The 20755-nt window shown below is 43.0% G+C and overlaps 1 protein-coding gene across 5 annotated transcripts; it reads left to right on the top strand.

Annotated features, from left to right (window-relative positions):
- The first annotated feature begins 6781 nt into the window (after positions 1 to 6781).
- Positions 6782 to 10475, top strand: LOC123092652 (uncharacterized). 5 transcript variants are annotated; one of them, XM_044514470.1, is made up of 4 exons: positions 6782 to 7230; positions 7333 to 7596; positions 8038 to 8120; positions 8674 to 9192. In XM_044514470.1, the coding sequence occupies exons 1-3, from the start codon at positions 7098 to 7100 to the stop codon at positions 8043 to 8045; spliced, it is 405 nt and encodes a 134-aa protein (XP_044370405.1). In that variant the 5' UTR covers positions 6782 to 7097; the 3' UTR covers positions 8046 to 8120; positions 8674 to 9192. The 5 variants fall into 5 exon arrangements, 2 of the variants coding, with proteins under 2 accessions (XP_044370405.1, XP_044370404.1); XM_044514469.1 differs by having other exon boundaries at positions 6784 to 7230; positions 8572 to 9192; XR_006444788.1 differs by adding an exon at positions 10174 to 10475 and having other exon boundaries at positions 6785 to 7596; positions 8572 to 8931.
- Positions 10476 to 20755: the final 10280 nt, after the last annotated feature.

The following is a 20755-nucleotide window of genomic DNA, read 5'->3' as shown; positions in this document are numbered from 1 at the left end:
GCTATGGGCAATGGTTGAAGATGCCAAAAGTGCTAGGGTGAATGACAATCTTGAGAATTCTTTCACTATCCACCATCTGACAGAAGAGAAGAACAAGCTGGAGGCCAACTATGACAAGCTAGTCGAAGATGTGCATGAGCTGATGAACTTCCAGGAAGATAAGGTGGTGGATTTCAGGCATCTGCAGTCTGCCATTACATATCAGCAGGAGGTAAGAAAAGAACTGACTGATGATATGAAGGCAAAGATGGCAAAGAAAGATGCAGAGACCCAGTAACTTACTCAGAAGTATGAGGTGCTGCTCAACCTGACAAGAGCTCAAGCAACAGTCATTCAGAACTTGAAGTTGAACAAAATGAAAGAGAAGCAAGTGCTTACTGAAGCTAGTATGAATTTGGAGCTGAAGAATGCAGAGCTAACTAAGTGTCAGGAGAAGCTCACCCAAGAGAAGCTAGAGTTGAAGCTTCAGGTTGCTGATCTGCTTAAGGGAAATAAAAAGCATATTGAAGAGAAGTGGCAGTTAGAGTTTCAGAATGAAAAGTTGAAGGAGAAGTTCAGGGGGATTCAAGCCATCTTGGAGAAGTGAAGAAGATGAAATGAGATTAGTGGCATTGCTGACCTTTTGGGAATGATGGTTGTGTAATGACCTAGCATCTAGGAACTAATGTTGTGTACTGTATGCTTGTACTAATGGTGAACTATGGCTGTGTATGTATGTAGTAGTTATGCTATTCATCCTTTTGTGAGAAAAGGATGAACTATGCATTTGAAGTGGAACTCCTCTATGTATTGTGAACAATGGTTATGTATTGCTATGTATGGATCAGTTTCTTATTATGTATGGTTATGTATTGCTATGGTTATGCTGATTATGTAGATTGTACATTATGACAATGTTGCAGCAAACCAGACAGTACATTGCAATAAAAGAGGAACAAGACTCACTAAATCTCATTGCATCAGAAGATAACTTCACTGATCCATTACAACTTGATCCATTACAACTTGGCTACAACTGAAGCAACTAACTAACTTAATATCTTGCCTGCAACTAAGCCAAGCACAAATATAGTGAAAAGAAACAACACATTGTGAAATTTGGCCCTAATCCCTGCAATCTCTGCATTCTTCTCTCTGAGTTGAGTTTACAGAGACAGAAACATGGCCTCCCTTGTGCCATCATCTTCACTTGGAGTCAGGATTGGAAATTGATCTTCAGATCTAGCAACAGTTGCACCTTTAAGCCTCCATACTTCATCACGCAGATCCCCAATGAGCTCACTCCAGAATGTGGGCAATGGATCATCATGCCATTGCACAAATCCACAGCCACCGTGCTATTAAGATACACAAGCAAATTCACCATGCTGCCAAAAATTATTGCACAGAAGAAAGAGGAAGAAAATTAGGGAAAAAACAGCACTCACCATAGCATCCACGCAGCTGTAGTACCTCCTACCAGGGTTCTGCCTGCTCCAGGAGATCCATCTTGGAGCCTTCCTCGGAGTTGAACAGTGGCACATCACCGGAGGCTCGTATGCCATTGGGTTCTCGCGGTAGCGCACCGGCGAGCGCGACTCCTCCCCCCTCCTTCCTGCAGCTCGACGAAATCCGGGAGCGGACCCGGCACTGGACGACCACGACATCTCTCCGCCGCCGGCCCCAGTCAGCGCCTCGCCTCTGAGATTTGTCCTTGGCTGCGCGGATGAACCCTAGTTTCATCCCCACACTCCTGTGAGATCTTGTGCTGTCACACTTTAATAGTAGGAAAGGTGGATTGCCCACATGTCAGAATCCCCAAATGTGGTACTGCATGTTATGTGATGCCCCAATATTGGTACTGACATGCAACAGCTAGCAGCAGAATTGGTACTGATTTGTCACAATAATCTGCAAATGTGGTACTGATTTGTCACAATCAACTCTCATTACCAGCATCCAGTAGCAAGTTCAGATAACCAACTAAAGTTCAACATTCAGATAATCACCTAAAGTTCAACCACATATCCATCCAGTTCAACATTACAAGCATCAAGTTCAACATTACTAGAGTACTCCACCAGTACTCCACCTCAAGCATCAAGTTTAACCAAAATAACACCACAATATTTGACATTACATGGCTCCTCCACCTCCCATGCTAGCAGTGAAGTAGGACATCCATCCAGTGTGTGTGCCATCGGTAGGAATGTCAGCATATTGCCTTGGGGCAATGAATGGCATTGGAGCACCTCTTCCAGCTCTTCCTCTGCCTCTGCCAGTTCCTCTTCCAGATGGTGGTGGTGTAGTAGAAGTAGCAGCTCCTCTTCCTATGCCAGCTCCTCTCCCTCTTCCAGATGGTGGTGTTGTAGTAGAAGTAGCAGCTCCTCTTCCTCTGCCAGCTCCTCTTCCTCTGCCAGATGGTGGTGTTGTAGTAGAAGTAGCACCAGCTCCTCTGCCAGCTCCTCTTCTTCCAGATGATGGTGGTGTAGGAGCAGAAGCAGCAGGTCTTGGTTGTCTTGCTGTTGGTGCAGTAGAAGGACCAGCAGCTCTTGGCTGTGAGGTACTTGGATTAGCCTTGCAAAGAAAAGGAATCAGTTAATAATGCTAGAAAGAAATGTATAAGAAAGAAAACATTAGTATATTTGAAGGTGAAAAATTATTACCACATGCTTATTCTTCCTCAAAGCTAGCTCAGGCTTCAACTGTTTAAGACAGTTTGTGTACCTATGCCCTTGGAGACCACAATTGCCACATGTTATGGTCCCCATTCTTGAAGTTTCTTTTGGCTTTGGTACTTCAAATTTGCCCTTGATCCTCTTTTCTTTCCTTCTTCCTCTCTTGATTTTGAATGCAGGTGGTTCTATGTCTGGACCAGGGGTCCTTGTCCAATCATGCTCACCAGGCACAGGAAAGATCATTGGTTCATAAGCTGCAGCATAAAAATCTTTCTTGAAGAATTTGCTGACATAATCCTCTGGTTTCCTTTTAGCCTTGTTTATTGAAGAGATGGCATCGTTGCAAGGTATGCCACTAAGGTCCCACTTCCTGCATCCACAAGTCTCAAGTTCCAGGTTGACAGCATGTGTTTGCTGCCCACTTGTAACTTGCCATAAGTTGACCCCTGCCTGTATTGGCTTGCAGTATCTGGCCCTCTCCTTCTCAATCTCTAGCTTCTCACTGTAATGAGGTGTTATCTCCCATCTTGCTTCCTTTACACTCTCTCTCTTCATGTGCCACCTCATCATCTGCTTATCTTTTATCCCATCACACATTGTCCTTATAGGTTTTCTCCTAACATCTAGAATGTACTTGTTGAACACCTCTGACAAGTTGTTCACTACCAAGTCAGTCTTGCAGTTTGTGTCAAATGCATGCCTTGCCCATGTTTTTTTTGGTATTGCAGTAAGCCACTCCCAAGCTTCCTCACTTTCAGCTCTAAGATCATTCATTGCAATATTAAATTTGTGTTCATTGTAGGCATAGCTAGCATTATCCATGCACTTCTTAAGATCTTCACCCCTAAACCCAGCATTTTGGAAATTTGCATATAAATGTCTAAGGCAGAATCTTTGGTTGCAACTTGGAAACACAGCATTCACTGCATTCAATAACCCCTGACACAAACAATTTAACAAGTCTAAGCTACAAACAATTTGAAAATCTAAGCTAATGCAAACACTTGTTCAAAACAGAATGAAATATGCAAACACATACCTTTTGTCTATCTGACATTATAGTATAAGTTCCAAACTTGCCCACTTCTCCCCCTAGGCAAATTTTCAGTTGGTGTAGAAACCAACACCAACTCTGAGTGTCCTCTTGACCAACTATGCCAAATGCCAGTGGATATATGTTGTTGTTGCCATCTCTACCAGTGGCAGCAAGTAGTTGAGCACCTGTAGTGAGCTTAATGAAGCATCCATCAACACCTGCATAATCAACATTTCCAAGTGAGATACAATATGGAGTACTCTACAATATGTAAATGGTTCACACAAGGTTCAAGAACTAACCAATGAAAGGCCTACACCCATTGAGAAACCCCTCCCTTGCTCCATTAAGGCAAAAAAACATGGCATGGAATCTTGGGCCTGGGTGGGATATTTTTGCATTAGGTACTGGAGTAACAGTAGTGACTATTACTCTACTCCCATGGTTTGTGTCCATGACAGTCTGAGCATAGTCTTTAAGCCTAGGATATTGCTTCCCGTGATCTCCTAACACAGCATCAATAGCTATGTTCTTTGCCCTATATGCCATGCACTTGGGCACATCTACACCATATTTTTCATTGCATGCATCAATTATAGCCTGAATACCAGTAGTTATATCAGATCTAAAGAGATGCTCATATTTCTGTGCTAGCCACTTAGCACTAACCCTGGTGGTCTCAGTGGTACTAGGGCAAGTGTGCTCTAGTCTCATCTTCTTAATTACAAATGTTTTCTCCCCTTTTATAACTGCTGCCACCATTAAGAACTGGCATTTTTTATCTGTACACTCAACAATTATCCTCTGATCTGAATTCCTGTGATACCTGAAATTCCTGGCCTGGGTGATGTGCAAATTCAACAAAGCTTCTCTGAATTGATGCTGATCCCTAAAACACAACTTCATACACAGTTGCTCATGTGGTTGCTCCATTTTCTCATTGTACCACTTCCTAGGAGGCCTTTTCTTTGCCCTACTCTTCCTTTTCTTTTGTAGGACAAAAGAGAGTGGCTGAAAACCATCATCATCACTCTCCCTCAACAACCCCTCCTCTTCTTCATCTGATGATGGTCTGAAATCAGGTTCAACCTCTGGTAGCTCACTACAATGTGACCTAGTGGTTGGGCCTCTTCTAACTGGCAGCTTCTGCTTCTTCTTTACAGGTTCAACTATAGTTTCTTCTTCTTGTTCAAAAGTCCTATCTTCCTCTACCTCAAATGGGTCCTCAACTTCAGTGTCACCCTCATAATGCAGCATTTCTTCCTCTTCTGATTGATCATCATCTGATTCTTCCTCTTGTACTTCTAGCTCTCTCTGCCTCTTTCCCTCTTCCACCTCTACATCTTCTTCATCAACCATGTAATTAGGGTAACTTCCAATTTGACCATCCTCATCAGAGGAATCACTGTCCTCATAAGCCTCAAATCCTTGATATCCCTCTTCTTCTTCTTCCAAAACTGCTTTCAACTTGTTAGTTGCATTTCTGCTTTCTTGTGTGCAAACACCAGCAGGAGCAACAGGGTGATGTGTGCTACATTGACTCTCAAAGACTACTCCTTCCTGATCAACAGCTAAGATAGGAGGCTCACTCAGATCATAAACAACAGGCTCTTGGTACACCACAGTGGACAAGTCTGGCTTTTCAAAATGCTGCCTCTCAAAATCAGTATCAGGGGGTGGACAAGCCCTGACTAGCAAATTAAGCACCAATTTGTCCTGGATCTTCCTCTTTATCATCTGTAATTCTGCATGACTGTCTACCAAATCCAGCCCTTTCTCTCCTAAAGATGGATTTTCAATGTGAAACAAACAATCATATGCATTAAATCCTTGGGTTTCCATCACTGCAACCAAATTCAGATAAGTAATATCTGAACGACATAGCTTCATCTCCAATGGTTCTCTTGCATCAAAATGGATCCTTACTTGCCAAATGTCTTCATCCAAACTACAGAAAAAATTAAATTTCATTTATTCATTATAATTACTCTTAATTTGGAGAGCAACAGTACAATACATTACAATTTAAAGTAACCTGTAAGTCTATTATTTACTAATTTAGCACAAAAGCAAATTTTGGAGAGCAACAGTAAAGTACAAAACAGCTTAAATTACAGTACCAGACAGTACAGAACAATTTGGAGAGCCACAGTAATTGAACTAAATTGAGAGTGCAATACACTATGTTACTAGATTAGTCTAGTCACTTCAATTGGATAAAACCTAATCCCCAACTAGATAAAGCAGAAGATGAACAAACCCTAAAAATGCCCAATTGGATGAATCAGAGGAGTAGGACAAGGGTACTTACAGCATGCCGCCAAGTCCATGCGTCAACTCATGGCTGCTGCTAGGGTTCGCCACCCACTGATGCGCCAACAGCAACCGCTGCTCCATGGTGAGTAACATCGACTCCTCGTCGTCGGTCGAGTACGCGGAGCTGGACTCGTCGCCGCCATCCCCGTCGACGCCAACCGTTCCGCTAGGAGGCCAGAACGGCATCTCTCCGACGCCGTGGACGCCCTCGCCGCCGCCGTGGACGCCCTCGCCGCCGACTGGCGGAATCGCCGACGCCATGGACTAGGGTTCGAGCGAGGAGGAGGAGGGGGAGGGGAATGGTGCGGCCGGACTGGAGCTGGTGCGACCGGGCCGGTTAGGACAGCAGCGCACCGGCTCGTCCTAGTCAGCACGCGGGCACGCGCCGATTGGCCAGCGTGGCACCTGATGGGTGGGCCCGACCTGTCGGATCGGGCGTCAATACGTATAGATACGCGTTTTAGTCCAATTTGCAAAAATTTGGACCAATGTTGGTACTGACACGCAAAAATTAGCAATCGTGGTACCAATCTGCATGTGATGCCTGAATTGTGGTACTTCTGTGCAATTAACTCGACGGGGCGCTGTGGGTGTGCATTTTTGTCTAGTTGATTTTTCTGGGTCGGGGAATTTGCGGATCGCCGGTCTATATAGGGACCGAGGGACCGGTAACAGAATAGTCCAGCCCTATATACTCCGCCCCGTCGCCCCACGGCCACCCGCTCCCTGCCGCCGCCCGGTCGCCCCGCGCCCTGCCGCCTCCTGGCCATCCCGCGCCTCTCCACCGCCCGACCACCCCGCCCCCCGCCGGCGACCAGCCACCCTACGCCCCGCCGCCTCCCGGCCACCCCCGCGCCTCGCCGCCGCCCGGCCACCCCGCGCCTCGCTGCTGCCGCCCATCCTACGGTGGTCGCTATTCCCATCCCTATCTCCGCGCAACGCCACCCCCAATCGGACCCGACCAAATCACGTCGCCATGGCGCGGTGTCTCCATCTCCCGACGACGGAGCAGCACCTCCCCGACGGCGTGCCTACCACCGCCGACGAGGAACTCTGCCCCAAGCCTCCTCCCCCCTCCTCACGTCCGGATGGGCAAGATCCAGCCGGCGATGAAGCCTATCCCACCGGCGCAGCTCCCCATCGCCATTGCGCTGCTCCTTCCCCGCGTGTCTCCAGTTCCCCTCGCTGCTCAGATTGGTGTGCCGCGGTGCCGCCACCCAGGTCAATTTCATTCCTTCAGCCCTGCATCTCCTTGATGGCTCGTTGGATCACTTCTACATAATCAGTTCTTTGACATGTGTGTTGCACGGTAGGTGTTTGCAGTAATGCTTGAGCACAGCACCAACAGTCGCCGCGGTCACTTCATCCCTGAACTGCCACGCGCCGCCTGCGGCCTTGCTTCTTCCCCTGTCTTCTGCCCGGGCGAACCCCCTTTTCTCCTCCCAGGCACAGCTGCAACCTCCTTCTCAGTCCAAATTGAGCGCTGGTTGTCGTACAAGTTGGATCCTGGCTACAGTCTTCGCCATAGAAGCCATCATCCCTGTTCTGAACTACCAACAGCCTCTGCTAATGTGCACAAAATTCAAGGTTTGCCCCATGTTTGCTCTGTTTCTGAAATCGAGTATGATTAGGTAGTGTCATTCGTTCCCCATTACTTCTCTGAATCTAAAGAATTGATCTAGTTTCAGGTGGATGTTATGGTTATTAGTGAAATGTGAATTGCTAGGAATGTGTAGCATGATCTAGGATAAAATGTTTATATGCTATTGTTGTGCTGATTGTAAATTACCCAACAAAAACATTTTTTATTCCCTGGATGAAGAACATTTTGTTCCCTGAGTGGAAAGAATTTTTGTTCCCATGATATGTACTACTGTTGGTAAATGAGTCGAGAACTTTTTGTTACTCTGCGTAGAAATGTTTATCACATAGCCACTAATTAAAAGAAAGTTCAGTTTTTTATATTGTTAAGTTAAGTTTCTAAATTTTAGTTATCTTCAATTAAGCTCACTTCTTGTTTATGTTCAGTTCAATAAAACAAAAAATGGAAGGTCAGATATGTCCGTTCAACCACCGCCAACCGAGGTCGTTCAACGACGCGCCGGGCAAAGGTTCGTTTGCCCCATTGATTCATTCAAAAAATAAAAAAATTGGGAAGCTCACGGGGACACTCTATATAAAGTGTTCAATATAGAAGTTTAAATAATTTTTTTCTGCTACTGAAACCAATTATTTGACAGGGAGTTCAAACTTTCTTTACATGAAAGTGCACGTCCTATTTCCCACTCTTTTCTATTTTTGGTCCCACAAACATTTCAAATAAAATGTTTCATCGAGAAGTTCACACACTACCAACTCAAACATTCAGGCGTTCTTTTCCGTAAAGTTCATATTTTTTTAAACCACCACATTTGGGGTATTCTTCAGTTAAATTTTGTAAAACGAAAAAACATACTAAACAACAAGGACAGTTCAACAAATAATACCCGTAGTAGGTCATCAGTATGTATCCATTAGAAAAAAATCAAGTTATGATCTCAGTCTTGGCATTGATCTTTTCAGAATATCAAGTAAATAAGCAACTTCGACATGCCAATGGGACCTTTTTATTAAGGGCTTTGACTACGACTGATGGAAGTTGGTATTCTGTGACGTTGCGCTCAGCGGCAGGAGGGCGAGGATCTCTTCTTCTCGGCAGTACAACTGCACCCTCCGGCGCCGTTCACGAGAAGAGCTACGTGCAGGCCACCTGTGCTCCACCCTGGATTTTTTCAATAATCAGGTCGTCGTCGTCAGGGTTCCTGCCCCACGGCAGTCATACTGGCTCATGCGCCACTGTCGTCGGTCCTTTTTCGGTTGGAGATAGGTAGCGCCCCCAGGGAGCCCCTTCTTCAGTGGTTCATTGGTCTGTCAAGTATGAAGGTGAGCTTCATAATAGAGTAGCTAGACCTATCCGCCTTCCATTTTACAAATTTTGCTGGGAGCTAGAAGTAACTATATGTAGAAAGTTGGCATCTCTGTTTACATAAACATGCATAACACGTGTGATGCTACATAATTCCTGGGTCCTCCTCCTGTTATGCACAAGCTCCAATTCGTTGAGATACTCTATGGAGGTACTCCATTTTATGTTTTCAATTCATCTTACAAAATAGCAGAACAAACTATGTGTCATTTTTGTCATTCACGCAAGTTCAGGCATACCTTCTGCAAAAGTTCAAAAATCTGAAGAAACAAAGCTCAAACCAAGTTCAGAAACTGTTTCTGGATTAAATTAGTCGTTTTGGTTAATTCTGTAGTACATGTGTGTATTGTGATTGTAATTGTGGCTTGGAGTTGAGAAAAAGATAACAAAAAGGTACATAAATGAACCCAAAAACATTCGGTAGTTTCTGAAAGCCCAAAGTTCAGTTCAACATGTTTTCTATCATCAGCTCGTTAAGAACCCCAGAAACGGTTCAATGTGTATGATATATACTTTTTTCTTATAGGAGGTTCAAAGATTGTCGTGGATCAAGTTAAAGAGTTTAGTACACCTGCGTCAGTCGGCCACCGTAGGATGTAGCTACTACTCTCTCAAGTCATAGGCTGCGGTTGCTACTTCTTTGTACTCGTAATTTGTTATTTCTTTGCAACCAGATGTGACAGACGGATGCAAGAGGCAAAGTGTCCTATTTGTTAGATGTTCAGTACAGATTTTTCTCTAAGAAAAAAACAACGGGAGGCAACAGTTTTGAATGTGCTAGTTGTAAGTAACTTAGTTGTTAGATGGTCATTTCAGATTTTTGTAGATGCAACAACTAGTTTGTTTGCTTGTGCTAGTTGAACTGGTCTTGGTTCAGATATTTCTCTGAGAAAAATGAGCGCAATGATGGGCCACTAGCTTAATTTCTAGGCGCACACGACATCTTTGGTCGCGTGGTCGGCACCATTATCTTAAATATTTGTTTCTGCACTAAGTTTCTTAATGTATTTTGTTCGCAAAATTTTAGTGAAAATTTTACCTCACGTTACTCGTGATCTCGCAACTGTATGTTCACCCGTGAAGGTATCTCTCATTGCTTATTGTTACATTAATTTCCGTGATAAGAAAGGTTTACATTAAAAGTAACATCATATAGGAAAAATGCTTCTATTCTAACACATTTTTTTTTTGGAAAAAAGAGCACTAGTACTGAGGAGTCGTATTGACAAGGATGCTGTTTACAATTCTGATGAGTCGTACTGACAAGGACATAATTATTGTGCAAATGGAAAAAAACATACATAATTATCGATGCTACTGGATTGTGGACAGAGGAGTTAAATTAGGCCCCTCACTTTGTTTCTACAAATCATGGGAGCTAGATCCCTGCTTCAGTATATGACTTGTACAAGAAAACATACACTAAGTGTAGTAGTTCATTATGTATTTATATCATCAGTTCGTTAACAAATCAAAGAAAAAGTTTTTGTGCGTGTGATTATTCCTGTGAGCGCCAATGTACTCAAATGTTTACTTTGTGCTTCCGTGTATGTTTTTGGGCAGTACAAATACACCGTCATACTAAGTACTTACGCAGTGGGGGTCGAGGACCTCCTCCTCAACAGTACAACTTAACTTCTTGTTTTGTGGCCGGTCGCTCAAGGAGTTGTGCTCGACAGTACAACTTCTTGTTTTGTGGCCGGTCGCTCAAGGAGCTGAGTTCAAAATGAGAGAAGTCTAGAATATCGTCACAAAACACGCTCAGTATGTGAAAACAGACTCAGTACAAAACCATACATAAATCCGTTCAAGTACTTTTTTTCTCGAACATATATTCGTCCGTTCTAGAAAGAAAAAATGGTTGAATTAAAAATATTGATCAGTACAAGTTAAAAATGGTGGTCCGTTCGGAATAAAAGAAATGACAGAAATTTAACTTGTAAAAGTTCAAGCAAAAAAACCCCATGCAATTCAAATGAGAAAAGTATAAGTCGTAAAATAAGAAAAGTCCAGAGCATCATTGTAAAAAAAAGTTTAATTAAAAAAGAATAAAAAAACATTTTCTTTTTGAAAAAAATATCATTCAGTTCGATGATATAAACCATGCAAGTACAGGGGCGATGATACAATAAACTATTGAAAACTTACGACCAAAACAAAGCAAAGTCCAGTTAGTGAAAACACGCTTAGTACAAACCCGTGCAAACATCAGTACAAGTACCCCTTTTCGGAACCATTCAAAATTACTCTAAAAAAATAGCTCAGTACAAACATACACATATATCAGTACGACTACTCTGTTTTTCAGACGAGAAAACAGCAGGATCCGTCATGCCGTATTCCAAATTACTCTTAAACGGTTGTGGAGTAGAGAAAACATTCAACATGGCTAAGTTTCACATTTTCGATAGCTATCCAACGATATATTATTTGCCCCATTTCGATAAACTTTAAAAAAAAACCGCATTCAAAACCAATTTAAACCGTATTTAAACCGTAAGGAATTTGGAAAAACTTTCTATACGCAAACGTTGCGCATTTTCCGTAGCTTTCCAACGCCGTATCATTTGCGTCAATCTGACAAACCGTTTGCAAAAAATCGCGAAAATACGTTTCACCCAGAATTTCACCGTTTTTCAAATTACTTTTAAATCATATAGAATTAGAAAAAACAATACATATATGGAAGATGCGGATTTTCACCAGCTTTCCAACGCCATCTTATTTGCTCAATTCCTACAAACGGTTTGAAAATTGAGTCCAAAATACGATTCACATTTTCGGTTTTGAAAAAAATGATTTTTTCAAAACTGCTCTTAAACCATAATGATTTTGCAAAAACAAATTATAAGATTGTAATGTGGATGTCAAGAGCTTTCCAATGATATATTACACGCCCCGTTTCGACAAAAGAAATTGCAAAATAATTTGAAGTAAAGAAGACGAGTTTTAACCGCAACAGAAAGTATCAGTTCAACCGCTTGAATTCATCAGTTCAAGTAGGGTAAGAGAATAGCCCAGATGTGTGTATATATATATATATATATATATATATATATATATATATATAATTCTCAAAATGTTTAGAAGAAAAATATATTTAATTTAATATCAACGGGCAAATAAGGCGAAGAGGTGGAGAAGGAGTTCGGCCACAAGGGCCCAACAAGGGAGGCGCCCCTTTCCTATAGGGGGAGTCGAATCCTACTTGGAGGGGGACTCCTACTCCCCTCCCTTGGCCGGCACACCAAGGGGGCTCTTTCCCCCTTGGTGGCAGCCCCATCTTTGCCCAGTCCTATATATACTAGAGGATTTCTACCCTATTGGTACACAAGTTTTGGATCCTCCTCTAGTTGATCTAGTTTTAGTTCTTGTTGGTCCTAGTTGACTAATTAGAGCATATGATCTTTTCCATTATTTCTTTTATTTTTATTGAACATGGAAGTAGAGAAAACAAAACTCAAACTAAACTTTATTATAAATCTCGCACACGATTACAAGGATAGATCACTAAGCAAACACTCGAAAAGAAAGGATCGAACTAAACTTTTATTCATCTAAAGCAAAATATAACTATGATCGAACTAAGATAAGTAAAGGTAAAAGATAATGGAGGTGATACGATACCGGGGCACCTCCCCCAAGCTTGGCACAAGCCAAGGGGAGTGCCCATACCCGATACTCAAGTTTCCTTTGGTGATGAAGACGGAGAAGGTGGTGATGAAGACGGAGGTGGTGATGATGAAGTGGTAGCAATATTATCCTCCAGTTTGCATGGCAGGGGCTCACCATCATAAGAGGAGGAGTGAGTCTCGCGGGCCCTGCAACTGGCAGCCAAACTCATACCTAACCTTGCCTCATATTCAAAGACTTGGTTTTGGAGATTGTAGATCTGGCTTTGGAGAAATTTGATTTGCTCGTTGAAGGTGAAGACGATATCCTTCATGGACTTGCCATCCACCTTGAGATCACGGGTGTAATCTGATACGTCTCCGTCGTATCTATAATTTTTGATTGTTTCATGCCAATATTATTCAACTTTCATATACTTTTGGCAACTTTTTATACTATTTTTGGGACTAACATATTGATCCAGTGCCCAGTGCCAGTTCCTCTTTGTTGCATGTTTTACGTTTCATAGAAACCCAATATCAAACGGGATAAAAGCGGACAGAGAATTATTTTGGAATATTTGGGATTTTCGGAGGAAGAATCAACGTGAAACGGTGCCCGAGGTGGCCACGAGACAGGGGGCGCGCCCTCCCCCCTGGGCGCGCCTGGCACTCTCGTGGTCCACCCGTAAGGTGGTTGACACTCTTCTTTTGCCGCAAGAAAGCTAATTTTATGAGAAAAATCTGGGCGAAAGATTCACCCCAATCGGAGTTACGGATCTCCGGATATAAAAGAAACGGTGAAGGGGCAGAATCTGAGAACGCAGAAACAGAGAGAAACAGAGAGATAGATCCAATCTCGGAGGGGCTCTCGCCCCTCCCAAGCCATGGGAGCCAAGGACCAGAGGGGAAACCCTTCTCCCATTTTGGGGAGGAGGTCAAGGAAGAAGAAGAAGAAGGGGGCCTCTCTCCCCCTTGCTTCCGGTGGCGCCGGAGCGCTGCCGGGGGCCATCATCATCACCGCGATCTTCACCAACACCTTCGCCATCTTCACCAACATCTCCATCACCTTCCCCCATCTATAGTCAGCGGTCCACTCCCCCGCAACCCGCTGTACCCTTTACTTGAACATGGTGCTTTATGCTTCATATTATTATCCAATGATGTGTTGCCATCCTATGATGTCTGAGTAGATTTTCGTTGTCCTATTGGTGGTTGATGAATTGCTATGATTGATTTAATTTGCTTGTGGTTATGTTGCTGTCCTATTGTGCCCTCCTTGTCGCGCAAGCGTGAGGGATTCCCGCTGTAGGGTGTTACAATACGTTCATGATTCTTTTATGGTGGGTTTCTTGAGTGACAAAAGCATAAACCCGAGTAAGGGGATTGTTGCATACGGGATAAAGGGGACTTGATGCTTTAATGCTATGGTTGTGTTTTACCTTAATGAATCTTTAGTAGTTGCGGACGATTGCTAGAGTTCCAATCATAAGTGCATATGATCCAAGAAGAGAAAGTATGTTAGCTTATGCTTCTCCCACATAAAACTTGCTATCGGTCTAGTAATGTAGTCAATTGCTTAGGGACACTTTCACAACTCCTACCACCACTTTTCCACACTCGCTTTATTTACTTTATTGCATCTTTATCTAAACAGCCCCTACTTTCTATTTACACGTTCTTTACTTTCTTGCAAACCTATCCAACAACACCTACAAAGTACTTCTAGTTTCATACTTGTTCTAGGTAAAGCGAACGTCAAGCGTGCGTAGAGTCGTATCAGTGGCCGATAGGACTTGAGAGAGTATTTGTTCTACCTTTAGCTCCTCGTTGGGTTCGACACTCTTACTTATCTAAAGAGGCTACAACTATTCCGTATACTTGCGGGTCATCAAAACCTTTTTTCTGGCGCTGTTGCCGGGGAGTCATAGCGTGGGGAGAATATTCTCGTGTGTGCTTCTTTGCTTTATCACTAAGTAATTTTTATTTGTTGTTCTAAGTTGTTCTCTATCTTTAGTTATGGATATGGAACACGAAATACCAAAAAAGTTAGGTGTACTTGCTACTCATGGAGATGGGTAACTCCTAAAACCCTCGATTCTCATTATGTGAAAGATATTATGTACTACTTGGATAATCCTGAGAAAACCCCATTCAACTTTATAATGGGAGACACGTTGGATCAACGTGAATACTTTAGGGATTATCGCTTTACACAAAAAGGGAAACTGTTATGGGATCAAATTAATATGTTGCGTTGGTATGCTTGGGATCTATGCTTGAGATATGATATTACTTGTTGCTCTAGGATGAGGGCTCCACACCTTCCCTTTTCATGCAAATTTAATGATAATGAAACCTTAGCTTCTTATGCTAATGGTATATATGATTACTATGATGTTGAACAAATTGAAGAATTTGTTGCTTTTAAGGCTGCTTATGAAATTGAATCTTTGTTTGAAAAGTATGAACCTTTGGATGATGATGTTTATAGGCCTGAAAATCTTGCTATACTTAGAAATTGCTATGAAAATTATGAATACAATTACAATATTAACGCTTTTATTGAGAAAGTCTCCGCTGTCCAAGAAGAGACTAATATTTTGCAGGAAGCTATGGAAGAAGAAATTGATGAAACTATGAGCTCATTGGATGAAAAAGATGATGAGGAGAGAGAAGAACAAAAGGAGGAAGAGCGGATTGATCACCCGTGCCCACCTTCTAATGAGAGTAACTCTTCAATTCATACATTGTTTAATTCCCCTTCGTGCTTACCGAAGGATGATTGCTATGATCCCGTTGATTCTCTTGAAATATCCCTTTTTGATGATGCTTGCTATGCTTGTGGACAAGATGCCAATATAAATTATGCTTATGGAGATGAACTTGCTATAGTTCCTTATGTTAAACATGAAATTGTTGCTATTGCACCCACGCATGATAGTCCTATTATCTTTTTGAATTCTCCCGACTACACTATATCTGAGAAGTTTGTGCTTATTAAGGATTACATTGATGGGTTGCCTTTTACCGTTGCACATGATGATCTTGATATATATAATATGCATGTGCTTGCTGCTCCTACTTGCAATTATTATGAGAGAGGAACTATATCTCCACCTCTCTATGTTTCCAATACGATAGAATTGCAAGAAACTGCTTATACTATGCATTGGCCTTTACTTGGTGTGCATGAATTGTTCTTTTATGACATGCCGATGCATAGAGAGTTAGACTTCGTTGTTGCTTGATATATGTTACTTTGTGCTCAATACTAAATCACAATTCATTGTTAATTAAAATTGGCTTTGATATACCTTGGGATCCGGGTGGATCCATTACTTGAGCATTATATGCCTAGCTTAATGGCTTTAAAGAAAGCGCTGCCAGGGAGACAACCCGGAAGTTTTAGAGAGTCATTTATTTCTGTTGAGTGCTTTTATATAGTTTTAAAACAAAAAAATAAAGGGGGGGGGGACCCTAAAACTTTTCAAAAAGGAAAGTGAAAGTGAGAGAGACAAGCATTGTTGAAGTGGGAGAGCTCCTTGAACTTTGTTCATGCTCACGGAAACTTTGTGAATCTTGATTACAGAAACTTTTAAAAAAAATAATCATCCCCTTGTACAATTCCATTGTATTATCAAAATAATGTGCCAAGATTTGCCTTTAGGATGTTTACAATGCTTGTTGGTTTGTACGGTGCAGGACAGAAACTTTGGCTGTAGTGAGCGACTTTACATTTTTAACTGGAACGTCATTTTTTATGATTCTTTTTGCACTATCTTGCTATACAACTTGTTTATTTTTCCTAATTTTGGTAGAATTTTTGGGGTAACAGAAGTATGGTGGATGTTCAGATTGCTATAGACTGTTCTGTTTTTGACAGATTCTGTTTTTGATGCATAGTTTACTTGTTTTGATGAAACTATCAATTAATATCAGTGGATTAAGCCACGAAAAAGTAATGTTACAGTAGACACAATGCAAAAAAATACGAATTGGTTTGCAATAGTACTTGGAGTGGTGATTTGCTTTATTATACTAACGGATCTTACCGAGTTTTCTGTTGAAGTTTTGTGTGGATGAAGTGTCTAAACGAAGAGGTCTCGATATGAGGAAAAGGAAGAGAGGCAAGAGCTCAAGCTTGGGGATGCCCGAGGCACCCCAAGTAAATATTCAAGGAGACTCAAGCGTCTAAGCTTGGGGATGCCCCGGAAGGCATCCCCTCTTTCTTCAACAAGTACCGGTATGTTTTCGGATTCGTTTTGTTCATGCATTATGTGCAAGTCTTGGAGCGTCTTTTGCATTTAGTTTTCACCTTTTCTTTTATGCACCATGCTAGTATGAGATAGTCCTTGGTTGATTTATATAATGCTCATTGCACTTCACTTAAATCTTTTGAGTATGGCCTTATAGAATGCTTCACGTGCTTCACTTATATCATTTGAAGTTTGGATTGCCTGTTTCTCTTCACATAGAAAACCGCCATTTTTAGAATGCTCTTTTGCTTCACTTATATTTGTTAGAGCGTGGTCATATCTTTTGTAGAAAGAATTAAACTCTCTTGCTTCAATTATATCTATTTAGAGAGATGACAGGAATTGGTCATTCACATGGTTAGTCATAAAATCCTACATAAAACTTGTAGATCACTGAATATGATATGTCTGATTCCTTGCAATAGTTTTGCGATATAAAGGTGGTGATATTAGAGTCGTGCTAGTTGAGTAATTGTGAAATTGAGAAATACTTGTGTTGAGGTTTGCAAGTCCCGTAGCATGCACGTATGGTGAACCGTTATGTAACGAAGTTGGAGCATGAGGTGTTCTTTGATTGCTTTCCTTATGAGTGGAGGTCGGGGGCGCGCGATGGTTAACTCCTACCAACCTCCCCTGTTGGGGAACGTTGCAGAAAATAAAAAATTTCTACGCTTCACCAAGATCAATCTATGGAGTCATCTAGCAACGAGATAGAGGAGTGCATCTACATACCCTTGTAGATCGCGCGTGGAAGCGTTCAAGAGAACGGGGTTGAGGGAGTCGTACTCATCGTGATCCAAATCACCGAAGATCCTAGCGCCGAACGGACGGCACCTCCGCATTCAACACACGTACGGTTGGGAAGACGTCTCCTCCTTCTTGATCTAGCAAGGGGGAAGGAGAGGTTGATGAGATCCAGCAGCACGACGGCGTGGTGGTGGATGCAGCAGTGATCTCGGCAGGGCTTCGCCAAGCACAGCGAGAGGGAGAGGTGTCACGGGAGGGAGAGGGAGGCACCAGGGGCTAGGGTGCGGCTGCCCTCCCTCCCCCCTCTTTATATAGGGGCCAAGGGGGGGCCTTGGAGATCCAATCTCAAGGGGGGGCAAGGGGGTGGCTTGCCCCCCAAGGCAAGTGAGGCGCCCCCACCCCTAGGGTTTCCAACCCTAGGCACAGGGGGGCCCAAGGGGGGGCGCACCAGCCCACCAGGGGCTGGTTCCCCTCCCACTTCAGCCCATGGGGCCCTCCGGGATAGGTGGCCCCACCCGGTGGACCCCCGAGACCCTTCCGATGGTCTCGGTACAATATCGGTGACCCCCGAAACTTTCCCGATGGCCGAAACTGGACTTCCTATATATAAATCTTCACCTCCGGACCATTCCGGAACTCCTCGTGATGTCCGGGATCTCATCCGGGACTCCGAACAACTTTCTGGTTACTGCATACTAATATCTCAACAACCCTAGCGTCACCAAACCTTAAGTGTGTAGACCCTACGGGTTCGGGAGACATGCAGACATGACCGAGACGACTCTCCGGTCAATAACCAACAGCGGGATCTGGATACCCATGTTGGCTCCCACATGCTCCTCGATGATCTCATCAGATGAACCATGATGTCGAGGATTCAATCAATCTCGTATACAATTCCCTTTGTTAATCGGTACGTTACTTGCCCGAAATTCGATCGTCGGTATCCCAATACCTCGTTTAATCTCGTTATCGGCAAGTCACTTTACTCGTACCGTAATGCATGATCCCGTGACCAGACACTTGGTCACACTGAGATCATTATGATGATGCATTACCGAGTGGGCCCAGAGATACCTCTCCGTCATACGGAGTGACAAATCCCAGTCTCGATTCGTGCCAACCCAACAGACACTTTCGGATATACCCGTAGTGCACCTTTATAGTCACCCAGTTACGTTGTGACGTTTGGCACACCCAAAGCACTCCTACAGTATCCGGGAGTTGCACAATCTCATGGTATAAGGAAATGATACTTGACATTTGGAAAAGCTCTAGCAAAACGAACTACACGATCTTGTGCTATGCTTAGGATCGGGTCTTGTCCATCACATCATTCTCCTAATGATGTGACCCCGTTATCAATGACATCCAATGTCCATAGTGAGGAAACCATGACTATCTGTTAATGAACGAGCTAGTCAACTAGAGGCTCACTAGGGACGTGTTGTGGTCTATATATTCACACATGTATTACGATTTCCGTATAACACAATTATAGCATGAATAATAGACAATTATCATGAACAAGGAAATATAATAATAACCATTTTATTATTGCCTCTAGGGCATATTTCTAACAGTCTCCCACTTGCACTAGAGTCAATAATCTAGTTACATTGTGATGAATCGAACACCCATAGAGTTCTGGTGTTGATCATGTTTTGCTCTAGGGAGAGGTTTAGTCAACGGATCTGCTACATTTAGGTCCGTATGTACTTTACAAATATCTATGTCTCCATCTTGAACATTTTCACAAATGGAGTTGAAGCGACGCTTGATGTGCCTGGTCTTCTTGTGAAACCTGGGCTCCTTGGCAAGTGCAATAGCTCCAGTGTTTTCACAGAAGAGTGTGATCGGCCCCGACGCATTGGGTATCACTCCTAGGTCGGTCATGAACTCCTTCACCCAGATTGCTTCATGTGATGCCTCCGAGGCTGCCATGTACTCCGCTTCACATGTCGATCCCTCCATGATGCTTTGCTTGCAACTGCACCAGCTTACTGCCCCACCATTCAAAATATACACGTATCCGGTTTGTGACTTAGAGTCATCCAGATCTGTGTCGAAGCTAGCGTCGACGTAACTCTTTACGACGAGCTCTTTGTCACCTCCATATACGAGAAACATATCCTTAGTCCTTTTCAGGTACTTCAGGATGTTCTTGACCGCTGTCCAGTGTTCCATGCCGGGATTACTTTGGTACCTTCCTACCAAACTTACGGCAAGGTTTACATCAGGTCTGGTACATGTCATGGCATACATGATAGACCCTATAGCTGAGGCATAGGGGACGACACTCATCTTTTCTCTATCTTCTGCTGTGGTCGAACATTGAGCCGAGCTCAATTTCACACCTTGCAACACAGGCAAGAACCCCTTCTTGGACTGATCCATATTGAACTTCTTCAATATCTTATCAAGGTATGTGCTTTGTAAAAGACCTATGAGGCGTCTCGATCTATCTCTATAGATCTTGATGCCTAATATGTAAGCAGCTTCTCCAAGGTCCTTCATTGAAAAACACTTATTCAAGTAGGCCTTAATGCTGTCCAAAAGTTATATATCATTTCCCATCAAAAGTATGTCATCCACATATAATATGAGAAATGCTACAGAGCTCCCACTCACTTTCTTGTAAACGCAGGCTTCTCCATAAGTCTGCATAAACCCAAACGCTTTGATCATTTCATTAAAGCAAATGTTCCAACTCCGAGATGCTTGCACCAGCCCATAGATGGAGCGCTGGAGCTTGCATACCTTGTTAGCATTATCAGGATCGACAAAACCCTCTGGCTGCATGATATACAGTTCTTCCTTAAGATGGCCGTTATGGAATGCCATTTTGACGTCCATTTGCCATATCTCATAATCATAGTATGCGGCAATTGCTAACATGATTCGGACAGACTTCAGCTTCGCTACGGGAGAGAAAGTCTCATCGTAGTCAACCCCTTGAACTTGTCGATAACCCTTAGTGACAAGTCGAGCTTTATAGATGGTAACGTTACCATCCGCGTCCGTCTTCTTATTAAAGATCCATTTGTTTTCTATCGCTCGCCAATCAACGGGCAAGTCTGTCAAAGTCCATACTTTGTTTTCATACATGGATCCAATCTCGGATTGCATGGCTTCAAGCCATTTGTTGGAATCTGGGCCCGCCA

This window comes from Triticum aestivum, chromosome 4B (assembly GCF_018294505.1).
Source record: "Triticum aestivum cultivar Chinese Spring chromosome 4B, IWGSC CS RefSeq v2.1, whole genome shotgun sequence".
Classification (NCBI taxonomy): Eukaryota; Viridiplantae; Streptophyta; class Magnoliopsida; order Poales; family Poaceae; genus Triticum; species Triticum aestivum.
The sequence above is the reverse complement of the archived record's forward strand: the minus strand, read 5'-3'. Positions and strand labels throughout refer to the sequence as shown.